Here is a 17,612-nt window from a genome sequence, read left to right as displayed (position 1 = left end):
TTAATTATTATTTGAGTTAATAAGATTCAAATTCAGATCTGTATTATCAATAAAAGAACAAAGGCGAGACATATCTTCCAGTTTTTATAATTCATGAATGCCTAACAAATAATACATGCATTGACATGACAGACTGTCTTTTATCCAGAATAGTTTTTTTCTGTCATCCTATTTCAGTATTTTTTTCATTTGCAGTTAAAATTCTGAGCTATTTCCAAGTTACTGTATTTTCTTTTTAAATTTAAATGACATGTATTGCTCTGACTTGAAACTAAAGTTATATGAAATTTCCCAAATGTTGTTTAATCTAGAGAAGTCTAAATAGATACTTTGGAATTATATCAGGATATATTTTTCTACATAGAGAATAGGGGTACCAATAAAAAGGAAAGAATATATATATATATATATATATATATATATATATTTTTTTTTTTTTTTTTTTTTTTTTTCCATGAGACGGAGTCTCGCTTTGTTGCCCAGACTGGAGGGCAGTGGTGCGATTTCAGCTCACTGTAACCTCTGTCTCCTGGGCTGAAGCGATTTTCCCGCCTCAGCCTCCCAAGTAGCTGGGATTACAGGCATGCGCCACCATGCTCAGCTAATTTTTGTATTTTTAGTAGAGACAGGGTTTCACCATGTTGGCCAGGCTGATCTCGAACTCCTGACCTCAGGTGATCCACCTGCCTCAGCCTCCCGAAATGCTGGGATTACAGGAGTGAGCCACCACACCCAGCTGGAAAGAATATTTTATTAGGACAGAAATGTGTTACGTCAAACTTCAGAAACAACATGATAACCTCAGAGGGTCATTTAGCACAGATGTAATATAAGTTTAGCAAAAGGCCTAGAGTGAGGCCTGAATATGGTGATATTTCTTGTGAAATACAAATGTTGTTTTGCCTTTTTTTGAAAGTTGATTTGCTTAGTCTCTGTGTCTCCTCTTTATCACAGATGGGGTCATCAGACTTGCAGGTGGGAAAGGCAGCCATGAGGGTCGCTTGGAGGTATATTACAGAGGCCAGTGGGGAACTGTCTGTGATGATGGCTGGACTGAGCTGAATACATACGTGGTTTGTCGACAGTTGGGATTTAAGTAAGGTTCATTAATTATAAAGGCAGTTAAATGCCAGATTATATTGTTAAAAGTCTTATTATGTTAATCCCTACTTGTAATTTTTATAATAATAAAAATACCTGTTCTCTCCTACCTGTGTATGGAAGTACAACAATGAAAAATAATGACATTTTCTAAGATGACGAATAACCACCTCTTGCTGTTTATTTCATTTACCTTTCCTGCCATGACCACTCTTCTTGAATAATTAGTTGAAGCCAGGGGTGACCTCTAAGTCCCCTTGTGTCTATTCAAGTAAGACTTTGAATGCTCATTTTTATTCTGACACGTCATTACTATTGGATGTTTTTAGTTTTGACATCATTGTCTAAAATTGCAGAGAAGTCTAGTGTCAAATGCTTTGGTATTACATTATTCCCTTTCTCAGAATGTGATGATAATTATCACTTTTATTTGAGAAAAACAGCCCTCTTGTTAGGAGATGACCTTTAGAACTTGCTTTTGACCTCACTCTCTTAAAAGCTGAGTATCACACTTTGGGACATGTATTTTATGTCACACACATAATGCATTCCAGAGTAAAGACTTAAGTTGGTCGAAGTAACTGCAAATGATGCTTTTGAGTTAAATATTTGAATGAAAGCTATGAATGCCTATTCTTTCTTGTTTTCCATATTTCTCTGTCATGCTTGAAGTAATTGTCTTATGCTTAAAAAAACTGGCAAAATTGTTTCATTTTAGCTTGATTAGAGCTGACTGAAGATATTCACTACACTTTAAAAACATAGCTTCATTCAAGCTAGGCAAAGCCATGTTAAACATATATTTTAAAATTTATAAAAGTAATGTAAAACCATTGGAAAATGATGAAAATAAAAAACTCCATAATTTTTTATCCTTATGCTATCATTATAATTTGGGTAGATAACTTCATATCAGCTCTAGTAATGGACATGTAATTTTTATCCACATTTTTAACCTTATATTGCTACATACTCACAATTTTTAATGATAACAATATCCACAGAATTTTCATACTGTAATTTACTTAATATTAGGTCAGCTTAATTTTTCCTGTGATAAGTAATGCTATCATGAAAATACAATATTCATATAATTTCCCCCATTTTGTCTTTTCTTGGGCAGAGAAGTTACTGTAATTTTTGTGTAAAAGGGTATGATATGACAGCCAAATAAATACAATATGCTGACAATTGATAAGAATTACTTAATAAATATCACTTTATATTTAAGTGAATCTCAGACTGCCAACTATACTCTGTTTTCACAGATTTAGAGAGATTCATAAAATCATGTCATTTCTATTTATTTTCACATTTAGAGAGATTCATAAATCCTGTTATTTCTATTTTTCATATTTTTTATTAATGAAAACAACACTGATTTTTTTCTTCATATTTTATTTTGTTTCACAAATCTATGCAGAGTATTCACATTTATTAGTTTTAAAAATGTTCTCAATAATGTGTGTAAAAAGCTCTAAATGATTGTGTTAGAAGGTAGTCAAAGCATGTGCTACATTTGCTTCTAGTTTACAAAGGAATTTTTGAAAAAGAATATTCTTTTGTAATGAGAAAAAGTAAACTTTGGGTTTCTTTGTACAAATGCAATTCCAAAGTAAAATGACTTCCTGTTATCTGTTGTGTAGTTGCTATGGACAGATGATAATCTAATGTATTTCGTGAAAAAATGGTCTGTAAGTTAAAAGTGAGCAATATACGATTTAGGCTTATTACTTTTCTAGCCAAGGCTTAATTAGTCAGCAAAATAGAAGGAAGAAAAGCCATAGAATGATTAAAATTTTCATTGTTTTAATTTATTAAAATATTCATTTTGTCAAATAAATTTAATAAATACTTGCATAAAAAATGAAGAAAATTCATGTCAGATAGAAAGATGTCTTCATATTCTTAGTACAGAAATAATAAAAACATCAAGTAAGGGAATTATTATATGAGTAAGAGTTGAATCTTGTAGACTGTTAGAACTGAAAGGTGTCTTCAAGATTTTTAAGCTCCGTGATTTCTGGAGGTTTGGATTTTATGGAACAAAAGGAAATAAAATTGGGAGGATGAAAGAAGGTGCAGATTGACTTAATTACTAATTTAAAAAATTTTTCAGATCTCTCCTATTTCTGCAGCATATATATTTATTATACATTTAGGTTTTGTTTCTGTAGTGCAGTGTTACAAATACACTCAATTGGAACACAAATATAATTGATAAAAATTTTAAAGTTGAATTTGTATACCTTATGAAAAGCTAAGAATATTATAATTCTGATTTTGATGGGCTGAAATCTAAATTTAATCATGGATTAGGTATAGTGCTTGAGCAATCACTGAACTAATCCACACTTTTCATTTTGAAAGAACACCAAAGAGAAGCTGCTGAAATCAAATGAGTTCAGAGGGAGCATCAGAAGCAAAATGAGAAAAGTGTTCTCACTTTCTGGTCACAATTTCTATGGTCAGGAATTTGAGATTGATCTCATTGCATTCTCTCTGATTGGTTTTGTAGACAAAACACAAGAATGAATGGGGAAAAAGTATTAATTTTTCATTTGTTATTCGTTGAAATAATCGAACATTTTTAAGGTGATTAAAACATGTGATTGGCTGGGCGAACATAGCTCTAAACTGCGTCCCCAAGGTAGGAGAAAGAACAGATACTTATCCTCTGAAGTCATGTCACTGAACTAAGTTGCTTGTGTTAAATGTTTTGTGGTTCCCTGAACCAAGAGACAGAAGTTCTATACACAGTGTTTATTCAATTGTCACAGATATGGTAAACAAGCATCTGCCAACCATTTTGAAGAAAGCACAGGGCCCATATGGTTGGATGACGTCAGCTGCTCAGGAAAGGAAACCAGATTTCTTCAGTGTTCCAGGCGACAGTGGGGAAGGCATGACTGCAGCCACCGCGAAGATGTTAGCATTGCCTGCTACCCTGGCGGCGAGGGACACAGGCTCTCTCTGGGTGAGGACTGGCTGCAACTCTCAAGTTTCCATCATTTAGTAGCCATTGCACCTCTAACCACTGGCCTTGAATATGAAGTGTTTCTCATCTTTGGCTTTTTTTGGGGTCTATTTCCCATAACTGTCTAATTTTCAGTAATTTTTATGCAGAGAAAAATAATCTTTTGAGTCTGTGCGCCAACATTATGAAATTTCTACCCCTAAATTGTTTTTCTTTACTTAGAAAATTAAGTTCCTCACTAACAATGTTTACAATCATCTGTATCTGAAAAATGGAATAAAGAAGCTGCAGTATCTATTCCCCTTACTCCTCGGTCACTTATTCTGATTTTCATTTATCTTGAATTCTAGTGAGCTATTTGGGACAGGATTTAAAATAAGAATATTCTCCTCTCCCTGTCTCATGGTTCATTTCTTCTCTAGTCCTGAAGCCTTGTCGTTCGTTGGTCACCAACCATCCATTGCTCTTTTAAGTTTCTCAGTGGTCTTCTAAGTGGATTAATTAAAGTTAATAGCTCACCCATCTTTCTAGTGTAACTTGTTATTTTAGAAACCCATCAGGGACCTCTGTTACTCTTCATTTACATTTTTTTAGACTTGTTGGATAAAAGGTAACTAGCTCCTCTAACTGTATTGAAATAATTATAGATAAAGATCCTCTTGAGAGTAGATAGCAGTTAAACATTCTTGATAAATTTCTTAATGTCTGATGAGGAGGGCAGAATATATATGAATGAAAAATACAGAGGGAAATATTCAAAATACTTTGTTGTATGCTATCACAGCTTTATTATATATCTATCTGTGTGTATGTGTATGTGTGTGTGCGTGTTTGTGTGTGTGTGTGTGTGTATGTGTAGGAATAGATGTTAAAATAGCCTTAGGTGGTCTTTACTTTTAACCTTGGATTGAATCAACTCCTTTGTATTCTCCTGTTTGGAGACTGTGAAGCTGAAATCTTCATGTTATAAAGTAACAACTTTTTGAACCTCAGAGTATTAACCATATTACATACTTTAAATTTGTCAGAGTCTGTGGCTGATTCCTCATTGTACTGTACACTGTGAGAGCTTGGTGACACTGCATTAATCTAGCATTATACCAAGTTGAAATACATGTTTTTATTCCATCTCTTGCAGGCCATATTTCCATTTTTCTTTCTTTTCATTTTGTTCTCCTTTTCCCTTGCCCCTTCTTTTGAAAGATTTGTGATCCTCCCAGGATTATGTGGTGGATGTGGTTGAGGGAGATAGAATTTGTTTGCTGGAGATGGATTCTCTCAGCCCCAGATAGCAAGTGTTGGAATCATGGGATGATCTACGCAGATATGCTCTGTGAGCTCCCAGTGATGAAATACTATGTGACCTGAGTTCTCTGTAGGCCTGTGTTGTTAAACACATCATATGGTTGGAATAACTAATCTTTTCTGTTCCCTTGAAAATCTTTTTAATTCTAGGACTCTAGATGTATTTTTAAAAAATTTAAAAACCTGAGGGTGATAATTATTAATAAAATATGTGATCACTATTATGAATCTCTTTGGTTCTAATCTCAGTAATGTGTCTATTAACTAAAGTCATTTGTCTGAAGAACATTATATCTGAGCCAAATATCCTTTTGGGATAGAATCATATTACTATTTGTTCATTCATAGATCATTACTTCCACCTATTAAAAACTACTATATATTTAAAAGGGAAGCTTAGAGGAGGAGATAACAGGATAACAATATAAATAACAGCATTTAGGAAACAATGGAGATTTTTTACTTCTTTGGCACTGCAATGATGAGCTCTTGGACTACTGCTGTTTTCAGCTATTTGAAGGCTAATTTCTGGACCTTAACTTTATATGTCAAGGGAAACTTCTCAAAATTAGTTATAGCCCTGTAGACACTCTTTTGGGTCTGTGGTAGGTGGAATGCTCAAAAGCAGTATTCTAGATTAGTAAAAGTAATTCTAGTAAGAATACAGTTATGTGAGTTGGCAGAAATTTCTGGGATGGTAAAAATATGGATTTCTCGTTTTAATATTACATTAATTCTTAAGTTCAGAGTATTAAGTCCTGGCAAAGATTTCTTTCCCAGTGAGGTTGTTGCCTCTTACTCAATTTTACGGTATAAAATTAGGCTTAATTAAATTAATTAATTAATTAATTGAGACAGAGTCTCACTCTGTCACCCAGGCTGGAGTGCAGTGGCGCAATCTCGGCTCACTGCAACCTCCACCTCCCGGATTCAAGCAATTCTCCTGCCTCAGCCTCCCAAGTATCTGGGATTACAGGTGCCTGCCACCACGCCCGGCTAATATTTGTATTTTTAGTACAGATGGGGTTTTGCCATGTTGGCCAGGCTGGCCCCAAACTCCTGACCTCAGGTGATCTGCCTGCCTTGGCCTCCCAAAGTGCTGGGATTACAGGTGTGAGCCACTGAGCCTGGCCTAAAATTAGGCTTTTACTGTGTATGTATGCATGTTAGAATTTATCTTTTTTCTAAAAGACAGTAGTATTTTATAAAAATAATGTATTATGTTACAGGAAAAATCAAAACTACTGAAAGCTTGAGATATATATTAAAGATAACTGTATACCAATATGATTGTTTAGCTTTTCCAAAAACTTTATATATTTAAGATTTTGGAAATAAAACATGCTATGTATTATTATTTCTGTAACAACACAAACTTAATAGTGACAACGTATGGATGGCATGACTTTTGTCATCCAGTTTCCCTTCAAGAATTAGGAATTTAATGATTTTGTAGAATGAATGGCTCAAATTAGGTTCAGAAATATTGTATGCATTATTTTTACAAAGCCATGCAAGTTATGCTTTAAAAACACTTTATCATTTTTATTTTCAGAGTATATGAAAATGTGCCTGTAAAACTACCAGAATGGAACATGTAGATCTAATTTCATGTGCAAATGTTTTCTTAATTTTGAACCAAATATCCAAAAATATAAAAAGTGAAAACTTTAATAAAAGAATTTCATTTCTTTGATTTTGGTATCTGAGGATCACTTTTTCACTTTCTATTCTTGCAAAGAACTCCCAAATTTCAGATGTATTAATGAGAAATATGAAGTTTCAATATTGTGTTTTATGACACAGCTAAAACTCCAAGTTTTTAATCCAGCTGATAGTAAGCCGTGCATACATAGAGTTGGCACACCATAAACATTTGTTGAGTTTAATTTTGCTCTGTGATTCCGCTATACTGCCTTGTCCCATGAAGTGAACATGATTAGGGATAGAGACTGGGGAGCCAACAACTCTTGGGGCAACACAGAAGGATGGAGAAGTAAAAAATGGGTCAGAGGAATAAAAATAGAGTGTGTCCATCTTGCTAACAATATTTTCTTTTAGTTAACCAATGTTGATTTAGTAACTTCACATATTGGTTTAAACATATATTAAATAATATATTGTCCATTACCTGCAGACTTCTACCTCCCTAGTTCTGCTAATAAGTTTACCATGCTTTATTGTATTCCCTAAATCCTTACCAGCAAATCTTGGCCCTGAAGCTGGAGACCCTTCTAGTAACTAGGTAATCAGATGTGTGAGTGTTAGCTTGCTTGGGTTGCTATAACAAAGTTCCACAGAGGTGACTTAAACACAGATGTTTATTGTTTCACAGTTTTGGGGGTTGGAGTCCACAATCAAATGTCAGTAGGGTTGGTTCCTTCAGAAAGAACTGTGAGGGAAGGGCTGTGTGAGAGAGAGATGCTCCAGGCCTCTCTCCTTAGCTTGTATATGGCAGTCCTCTCCCTGTGTCTCTTCACATCATCCTCTTCATGTCTAAATTTCTCAATTTTATGGGAATACCAGCGTATTTGATTAGGGCTCACCCTAATGACCTCACAATTCAACCCATGCAAGTCACAGTGAGGAGTTTTGATTCAAAATCATAATTATTGGTGTGGTGATATGTGATACTTTACAAATCCCTTCATTTGTATTAACTTAGATAAATCTTAATTTGCTAGAGTTCAGTTTCTCAACTTTTAAGTCAGTAATTTTTGTGACTTAATTTTTTCCCTTAAAATCAATAGAAAGCCTTAGATGGTAACTGTCCCTATTTACTGCTTTTTTTTTTCTTTTTCTTTTCTTTTTTTTGCCTCCTCCAGCATTAGACTTGAATCAAGATACCCAACTATGAATGCCAAGGTTGTGTCTATTTATATCGTTCTAAAAATCTTGTCTTTGGCGTATAAACTTCTAGCTCTCTGTTCATGGATAAATGAACAGACATGAAGCAGAAACAACCTCAAGTTAATGTTCTTTTACTATTTAGAAGTAAGGTGTAATAAAATAATTCACAGTTTTATAATGCTGTTCATTCATTCAACAAACAGCAATTGCATATCCTCTGTATGCCAGGCACTGTTCCACAGTCTGGGGATACAAGGTTGAGCAAGGTGAGCACTTTGAATTCAAGGCTGCAAGAGACATACAAAAGTGGATAAAATTTTTATTGATATATCTCCTCTCTCTCAAAAAAGTATTTCCCATCTGATTTTATAGCTGATTAAAAAGAACAATTGTGTTTTGTAGAGTCGCTCATGCTTTAGAATCAGTTTGCTTGTTTGGGCTGTTCTAATACTTTTGAATCATGACTTAGGTTTTCCTGTCAGACTGGTGGATGGAGAAAATAAGAAAGAAGGACGAGTGGAGGTTTTTATCAATGGCCAGTGGGGAACAATCTGTGATGATGGATGGACTGATAAGGATGCAGCTGTGATCTGTCGTCAGCTTGGCTATAAGTAAGGAAAACCTAATTATTTGGGATGGTTACTGATGAGCATATCTGAATTTTTAAATGCTTAATCTAATGAGTTACTTTTTACTTAAAATGAGCTTCTGTCATTCATTTGAAAATACTGGCAGCATATTGATTTGATCCAGAATTATAAAGAAGTAATAAGTAGAGCCTATTCACATTTTTCTACTCACAGGAAATATTATGTCACACAAGAAATGTAGCTTTTTATCTAATAACAAAATAGTCTAATAACTCTGACTAGTCATAATACAGCTTGTATCAGCTTCTGTCAGTTAACCTTTTCTCTGTGATTGATGTTTCAACACTGTAGCCTTTTAAGGGACTCTAGAGTTATTGAAATTACTGTTGGTTCTCATTTTTCTTGATAGTTATAAAGTCACTGTGGACACTGAATTAGCAAATGCTGAGCCATTGCTCCTAGAGCTGAGGTCACTGCTCTCCCTTCTTGTTTCAGCTTTCATACTTGTAAACAGTTGTCCTCTTTTACAGTCTGTGTGGTGCCAATTTTTTTTTTTTTTTGCATTTCTATGCTGGCTTTGCTGATGACTTCACTGTTTAAAATGGCCCCCATTTATAGTACCGAAGTGCTGTGTAGTGTTCCTAAGTGCAGAAAGGTTGTGGTGTGACTTAGAGAGAAAATGCATGCATTAGATAAGCTTCCCTCAGGCGTGAGTTACAGTAAGAACATGGCACTAAATAGAATGTGAAAAGGACGCTTGTTTACAGTATGAGAGGAGCAAAAAAGAAGGCAGATCATCTCCTGTTGGTTAGACCTCAGCTGGGTAATTTAAAATTTTACTGGCTCTGCATATGTCATGAATGACTGTGAAAGCACCCTAAGTAATGATTTTGAAGTAACAAAAATATGGAAAATGTTATAATTCAGAGGGTTATACATTTAAGATAATATGTATATAAATTGCCTAGCTCAGAGTAGATTACTAATAGTAATTTGGATTTAAAAATATATCCTTAATTATATATCTGTGTTCATTTTAAATATTGAACACTTCATATGGTTATTTTCTATAAAGAATACATGTTTATTTTAAAAAGCATTTCTGTTTTAATAAAAGTTCACATGTTGGGGGTAAACTTCAAAATCAAAGTTGTTTCTGGTTACTCGATACTACTTCAATTTATGGCTCAGTTTTGGACCCAGTTGCAATTCCACTTGTCCTACAGCCAATTAATCCTTCATTTGTGATATAAATTTTCAATTTTCAAAATATGGGGCAGTAAAGTAGGGAGAGTCTACATTAGATGTGAAAGTGAATTTAGTCAGTGGTTAATTTTAAACTTCTTTTGCTCACTGTGTTTCTATCACTCCTTTTTCCATTTGAAAAAAAAATTATTCTTGTTCTTGCATTACATTCCCAGTACATTTCCTCACCCAAAATCAGCCATTAAAAGATATTGCTCTCTGAGACTGGTTTCTTGGCCATATTTTAATTTTATTGTCTTGGTGGAAGTGATCCAGGAAACCTAGTATTACCTTTGGAAATACAAAGGGGAAGATTGGCACCAAAGTTGATCTTCAAATTGTGTGTCTCAGCTAAGTTTAAGGAGAGAAAAATTTTCTAGGCATATTCATCAAGCATCATCAACACACATGTAGTTGTGTGTTATTACTTGGATTTCTTTCTAAATTGTTCATTACTTTTTATTTATCATCATTGATATAGTTTGGATATTTGTCCCCACCCAAATCTCATGTTGAGATGTAATCCATAATATTGGAGGTGGGATCTGGTGGGAGGTGTTTGGATCATGGGGGCAGATCCCTCATGAATGGCTTAGGCCATCCCCTTGCTGAGAAATGAGCTCATGCCCTGAGTTCACATGAGATCTGGTTGTTTAAAAGTGTGTGGCACCCTCCCACCCCGCTTTCTGCTGCTACTGTTGCTGTGTGACTTGCCTGTTCCCCCTTCACCTTCTGCCATGATTGAAAACTCCCTGGGCATCAGCAGAAGCCAAGCAGATGCCAGCCCCATGCTTCCTGTAAAGCCTGTAGAACTATGAGCCAATTAAACCTCTTTTCTTTGTCAATTACCTAGTCACAGGTATTTCTTTATGGCAATGGAAGAATGGCCTAACACAATCATTTAGTCCATTTAACATTTAACTCAAAAGTGAATTTAGCCTCATGTTAGAATGGCTATGGTCAAAACAACAAAGGATAACAAGTGTTGGTGAGGATGTGGAGAAACTGAAACCTTTATGCACACTGTTGGTGGGAATGTAGAATGGTACAGCCACTGTGGAAAGTAATATGGAAACAGTATGGAAAACAGTTCCTCAAAAAGTTAAAAGTAGAACTACTATATGATCTAGATATCCCATTTCTGGGTATATGGCCAAAATAATTGAAATTAGGATGTCAAAGAAATATCTGCACTCCCATGTTCATTGCAGCATTATTTGCAATAGCCAAGATGTGGAAACAGCCTAAATGAATGGATGAAGAAAATGTGGTATGTATGTGTATATATATATACAGTTACTGAAAGACAAATACTACATGATTCCACTCATATGAGATATCAAAAATAGTCAAACTTATGGAAGCAGAAATAGAATGGTGGTTATCAGGGGTTGGGAGGAGAAGAAAACGGGAAATTATTTTTCAATGGGTATAAAGTTCCTGTCATGCAAAATGAATAAGTTCTAGAGATCTACCGTACAATACAGTACCTATAGTTAACAATATGGTACTATATACTTCAAAATATGTTGAGGGTATAGATCTTATTTGTGTTCTTACCAAAGCCAAATGAAAACAGAAACAGAACACAACAAAACAAACAAACAAACAAACAAACCTCAGAAAAGAACACAAGGAAATTTTTGGAGATGATGGATATATTTAGCACCTTGGTTGTGGTAATGGTATCACAGATACATGCATATGTCCAAACTGAAGAAGATTTTTTATATCGATTATACCTAATTAAAGCTAAAAAAGAAGTGATTTTAGATGAGAAACACACTAGATTAAGTGAACAAAGTTGGTTGCAGCTTTCAATATTTCTGTAATACTTATCAATCAAGAAAAGCATCAAAAGACTTTATAATTGCATTTTAAATAGTCTTACAAGTAATTCAGTAATTTAATGTTACTATAACAAATTGGATAACATAATCTGCAATTTGCCATCAAATAGTATTTAAATGAGAATTGTTTAGCTATTTGATTAAATATACTTGAATATTTTTATAATTTCCCACTGAAGGGAAATTGGATTTCATATAAGAACATATATGTATATTTTCAGTATATATATACATATATATATATATATATATATATATGAAATTATAAACAGGTATGTGACTAGTGCCGAGGATCTTTTTTTCATCATGTCTATTTTGAATCACAAAAAATCTTTAATAAAGGACTTATTTGTAGAAATCAATCCAGGAAACTTTGAAGCTGTGATAAGATTTGAGCCTCATAAATAGGAATTTCAGAGATCTGTCCTCCAGCCAGTTCTATGATGCATGAGGATTAGTCCTTGGAAATACTGAAAATCAAAATGGTATTAGAAAGCCTTTTCATAATGGGAAAGACAGAAATGAGATAATAAAAAAGGAAATGTGAATGGTAACTAATACAGATATGCTTAAAGTGAACAGAAAGTAAAAGGCATTATTTATTGATGCATTACATAATGTCTGACAAAGTCTAGCATATGAGCATATTGTTTGTAGATTGTTGATAGAGAATGTGTTGAGATCAGTTAAATTCATTGAGATAGACTAAGTAGTCATGACGAAAATTCCATTATATTTACACTTTATGTGGATCCAGTAGCATATGTTCCAATATAGCATTGTTTTTGAACATGTTTGTTAGCGTATTAATCCTTAAAAAAATTTTAAAAATTGTATATTCTCACTGCTTTAATAGAGATCTAAAATTAAGTATATCTGATATCTATTTTACATTTAAATAGCTGCAAAGGACTTAATTTCTGGTATATTTGTATGACATTTGAATATAAAACAGTTACACCACTCAATTATATCCAGTGAAATATAAATATAGTAATTTGATTCTGCTATCCATTTTAAAAAATACATGAACAAAAAATACTTCTTTGACCAGAAATTTTGCAGCTTTTTTTTCTCCTTGAAGTTGTATTTTAAATTTTCTTCCCCCACGGAATCTCAATGTTATTATGCCTTAAAAATATGTGTGTATATGTATATATACACACACATATATGCACACATACACACATACATATACACATGTATGCATATATACAGATACACACACACGTACATGGAGAGAGAGAAATTATGCTAACAAGTTTCAGGTGTCTCTGGAATTTATAATTTCTAGTATACAACTGATAATAAACAGCAAAATATTTAATAAAATTATTAAATAATTATTAAACATAGAAAATAAAAGTTTACCAAAGCTCTCATTTCTTAATTAGACCAATGGGTTGGGTTTGTGTTGCTTGGATTAAGGAAGCTTCATTGCTATCATATATTTTGAATTTTTCTTTTGTCCCCTTTAGAGGCTTTCAAACTTTGGAGGAATGCGCTGCGGTAGGATTTGGAGTGAGTGCAAGATATGCTTTTTGTGAAGTGAGAGAAGAGAAATTTTGAAAGAGAAGTTTGATCTTTATAGCAGCAAGATTATTTTTAAGAAATAATATATGTGAAATTTGAGGATATAAAAATTGATTCACTTAGAGCCTGTGTATCCCTTGGAAAGTTATTATCTACCAGGAGCACTTGACATCCAGTTTAAAGACTAATTATCAGAAACTGTTGTGTCATTGAAATTTTCAGCTATGAATTACTAGATTCAGTAAACCAGTGAGAAGCCTTTCCCTTTTTTCTATGGATGGCAGAGTCCTTAATTGTTTAAAGAAAGAGTAGTCAAAAGAAAATGTATTAGATTTCACTATATCAATGAGAATTTAATCATGTGCTGTTATTTGTTAAAATGTTCTCTAATTTCTACTTATTGATATATCTAAAATGGTGCTTTTTTTTAGTTTGTGTAAGTTGATTAGTTGCTAAGAAATGATCCTTTTGGTTTCTTTAAATGAGTTAAATTTTACTTTCTGTATGTCTACTTCTACCTGCCATCTAGTTTTATGTTATTTATCATGCTTTATTTTCTGTTTTTTGTGTAATCATCTGTTTTTTGATTTTCATGATTAATTCAATTTTCAATTTTCATTTTTTCTCAGTGGTGTAGAAATTCAACATTCTTATTGTTTTTCTGGAAGTTGTCTTTAAATTTTTAGCAAACATACTGAAACATACTTTCTTAGTAATTTCAAAAATTATTATCTGTAACTTCCCCTTCCTGAAAAAGATAAAGACATTTAACATACTGTTGTTTACTTTCTACCTCCACCCATTCTCACTTCTGAAACTTCTGGGAATCATCTGGAATTTTTGTTTCCAAATTCTATTAATTTTTTATTGTCTTCAAATTATGCCGATTTGAATTTCAAATTTCTTTACATTATACCTATACATTATCAGCAATTATTTTTATTTTTAAAGAAGGTTAATAAACAACAATCTCAACAATCTTATGCAATTTTGCCTAAGAAAAAGGAGAGACAATACAAGTAAACATAGAGAACAGAAAAGAAATTTAAGCACAGATATATAGAAGGTTAAACAAAAACTCTAGTAGATTAACAATACAGCTGGGCACGGTGGCTCACGCCTGTAATCCCAGCACTTTGGGAGGCCGCGGCGGGCAGATCTCTCGAGGCCAGGAGTTCAAGACCAGCCTGGCCAACATGGTGAAACCCCATCTCTACTAAAAATACAAAAATTAGCCAGCTGTGGTGGCTTATGCCTCTAATCCCAGCCGCTCGGGAGGCTGAGGCAGGAGAATCGCTTGAACCAAGAAGGGAGAGGTTGCAGTAAGCTGAGATTGTGCCATTGCACTCCAGCCTGGGCAACAAAGTGAGACTCCATCTCAAAAAAAAAAAAAAAAAAAAAAAAGATTAATAATACGAACTACTTTTAGCAAATACACTTGAAAATCTAGATGAAATGGATATCTGAGAAACTACATTTTCAATAAAAATGTAATTATCGAAATTGATACAGGAGATAGAAAACCCAATTAGATTAATGGCTATGAAAGAAATGACTGATTTTTTTTGCTGGACTTTTCACCAGTCCTTAAGAAACAGTTTCTGAATTACATGAATTGTTGCAGAGCAAAGAAACTTATGGAAATCTTTCCATTTATTTTATGAAGCTAATTTAATGTGATTTCAAGACTAGGTAAGTAAACACACAAAAAAGAAAACTATACCTCAATCTAATGAATCTACATACAAAGTTATTTTGCTAACAAAATATTAGCAAATTTAATTCAACAATGTGTTAAAAGAGCAATATACCACCAGTAAGTGGAGTCTGTTGTAGGAATGTAAGAGTGATTCAAACTGAGACATTCAATTAATGTAATTCAGTGTGTCACCCATAAATATACAATAATTTTAATAAATGATTAAATATCTTAATAATGTTGAAAAGTTATATGATAAAATCAACATTCCTTCTTAGGAAGCTGAGAACAAAATTAAACTGCTTTAATTTTATATCACACATAAGCATCAAATAGGAACAAAAGAGTGCCTGCCATTACTGCAATGATAGCATTGTCTGGAGTTTGCACTAAAGCCTTAAGAATTGAGGTATCAGTATTGAAAAGGAAGGGTCAGAATATTTATATGAATAATATGATTGTTCACCTAGAAAACCCAAGAGAATCAACTGGAAAGAGACTAGAACTAGTGTTTATTAATGTAACAAGATAAAACATAAATACTTAAAAGGCAATCGTCTGCCTGTGGGATAAGTAGAAAATAAAAAGAAAAACAGATTTGTAGAAGTTACAAAAACTAACAACAAAACAAAAACTAGGAATACACTTTGTAAGAATTGAGACCTATGTGAAAAACCTAAGTCTTTACTAAAGCTAGAAGACCTTATCAATGAAGAGATGTACCGCAATCCTGAATGTGAAGACAAAATAGAAATAAATTTATACATTAAATACTATGCTAGTAAAAATCTTTCATTTGTCTTGGTGTGCATATGGGGTGGGGAGGGGGATTTGACTTCCAAATTCATCTGAAATCCAGTCCATGTGGTACTGGCACAGGAATAGTCAAAGAGGTCAGTGACACTGCAGCAGTGGCTTTCAACCTTGGTTGTAGATTGAAATCATTTTGGAACTTGAAAAAACACTACCCATTCTACTTTAATTCATGTGAGATGAGGTTCAGGTTGTGCTATACTTTAAGTGTTTTCAAAGGCAATTCTGATGGGTAGCCAAGGTTGTGAATTACTGAACTATAAAGACCAAGAAATGGCTTGTGCACATATAGCATGATAAATAAGAAAGACTTTCAAATCAGCAGGTTATTGGGACAACTACTTTAGGGACAAAAATAAAGCTAGATCTCTTACTAACACTAATAGTAAGACAGAAATAAATTTCAGACAGACAAGAACCGTGATATACAATAAATACATAAAATTTAAAAAATGCAATAAATAATATAATTAATTGATTAAAAAATAGAAAAAAGTAGAATAAAACTTCTAGGAAGAAATCTAAGCTGCCCACAAAGATTTATGTATAAGGATATATATATAATTGTAAGAAGTCTAATAATTTTAAAACACATGTGCAACAATGGAGAAATAACTTAGTTTTCTTTGCCAAAGTTTGATGGAGAACTATCTGCAGGAGAATCACCTACAGTTTTGTTAAAAACAGATTACTTATTTTTTAAATGATTTCTTTGTCTATTGTATGCCATTCTTCTCTACTAGAAAGTATATTCACCAACAAATATATTTCTAGAAATATCAACTTTTAAATTTATCTTTCCACTTTCCTTAGAGTAGTTTTTAGGAAAGCTACATTCTTAATTTAATTTTTAAGTTTATCAATTTTAAAATTTATAGTTTATACCCTCTATGTCCACTTTATTAAGTTTTTCCCTAACTTGAGATTTCAAGGATAGTTTTCCAATAATTCATCTGGAAAGCTTTTGCTTCTGATAACTATTTCATTAATTTGCTTGAAAGCTTTTGCCTTTGATAACTATTTCATTAATTTATCAGAAATTGAGTTCTAAATATGGCGTTACTTTGAAATATTTATTTCATTTAAATATTTTTGTATTTGCATACTTTAAAATGTGTTATTAAAACAAAAAATTAATAAACTAAAAGTAAATCTGCCATTTAGTCATGATTCCTATTTTTCTCTGTCTCTGTTAAAAATTGTACTTTTAGGCCAGGTGCAGTAACTCACTCCTGTAATCCTAGCACTTTGAGAGGCTAAGGTGGGTGGATCGCTTGAGGTCAGGAGTTGGAGATTAGCCTAGGCAACATGGTGAAACCCCGTTTCTACTACAAATACAAACAAATTAGCCAGGCATGGTGGCATGCGCCTGTAGTCCCAGCTACTTGGGGGGATGAGGTGAGAGGGTCTCCCGAGCCCAAGAGTTCAAGGCTGCAGTGAGCCGAGATCACGCCATTGCACTCCAGCCTGGGTGACAAAGTGAGACTGTGTCTTAAAAAAAAAAGTAAATAAATATAAAAAATTGTACTTTTTTTTTTGAGATGGAGTCTCGCCTTGTCACCCAGGCTGGAACACAACGGCGTGATCTCAGCTCACTGCAATCTCTGCCTCCTGGGTTCAAGCCATTCTCCTGCCTCAGCCTCCAGAGT

The 17,612-nt window shown here is 33.5% G+C and overlaps 1 protein-coding gene across 2 annotated transcripts in view; it reads left to right on the top strand.

Annotated features, from left to right (window-relative positions):
• The window catches only part of PRSS12 (serine protease 12), a 73,265-nt gene that overhangs the window by 35,896 nt on the left and 19,757 nt on the right, over positions 1-17,612 (top strand). For both annotated transcript variants that reach the window (NM_001071807.2, XM_009448188.3), the window contains 3 exon segments: positions 955-1,096; positions 3,882-4,078; positions 8,703-8,844. In NM_001071807.2, coding sequence (NP_001065275.1) covers positions 955-1,096; positions 3,882-4,078; positions 8,703-8,844 — 481 coding nt within the window.

Source organism: Pan troglodytes, chromosome 3 (assembly GCF_028858775.2).
Source record: "Pan troglodytes isolate AG18354 chromosome 3, NHGRI_mPanTro3-v2.0_pri, whole genome shotgun sequence".
Taxonomy (NCBI): Eukaryota; Metazoa; Chordata; class Mammalia; order Primates; family Hominidae; genus Pan; species Pan troglodytes.
Note: the sequence above shows the minus strand (reverse complement) of the source record. Positions and strands in the feature narration are given on the sequence as shown.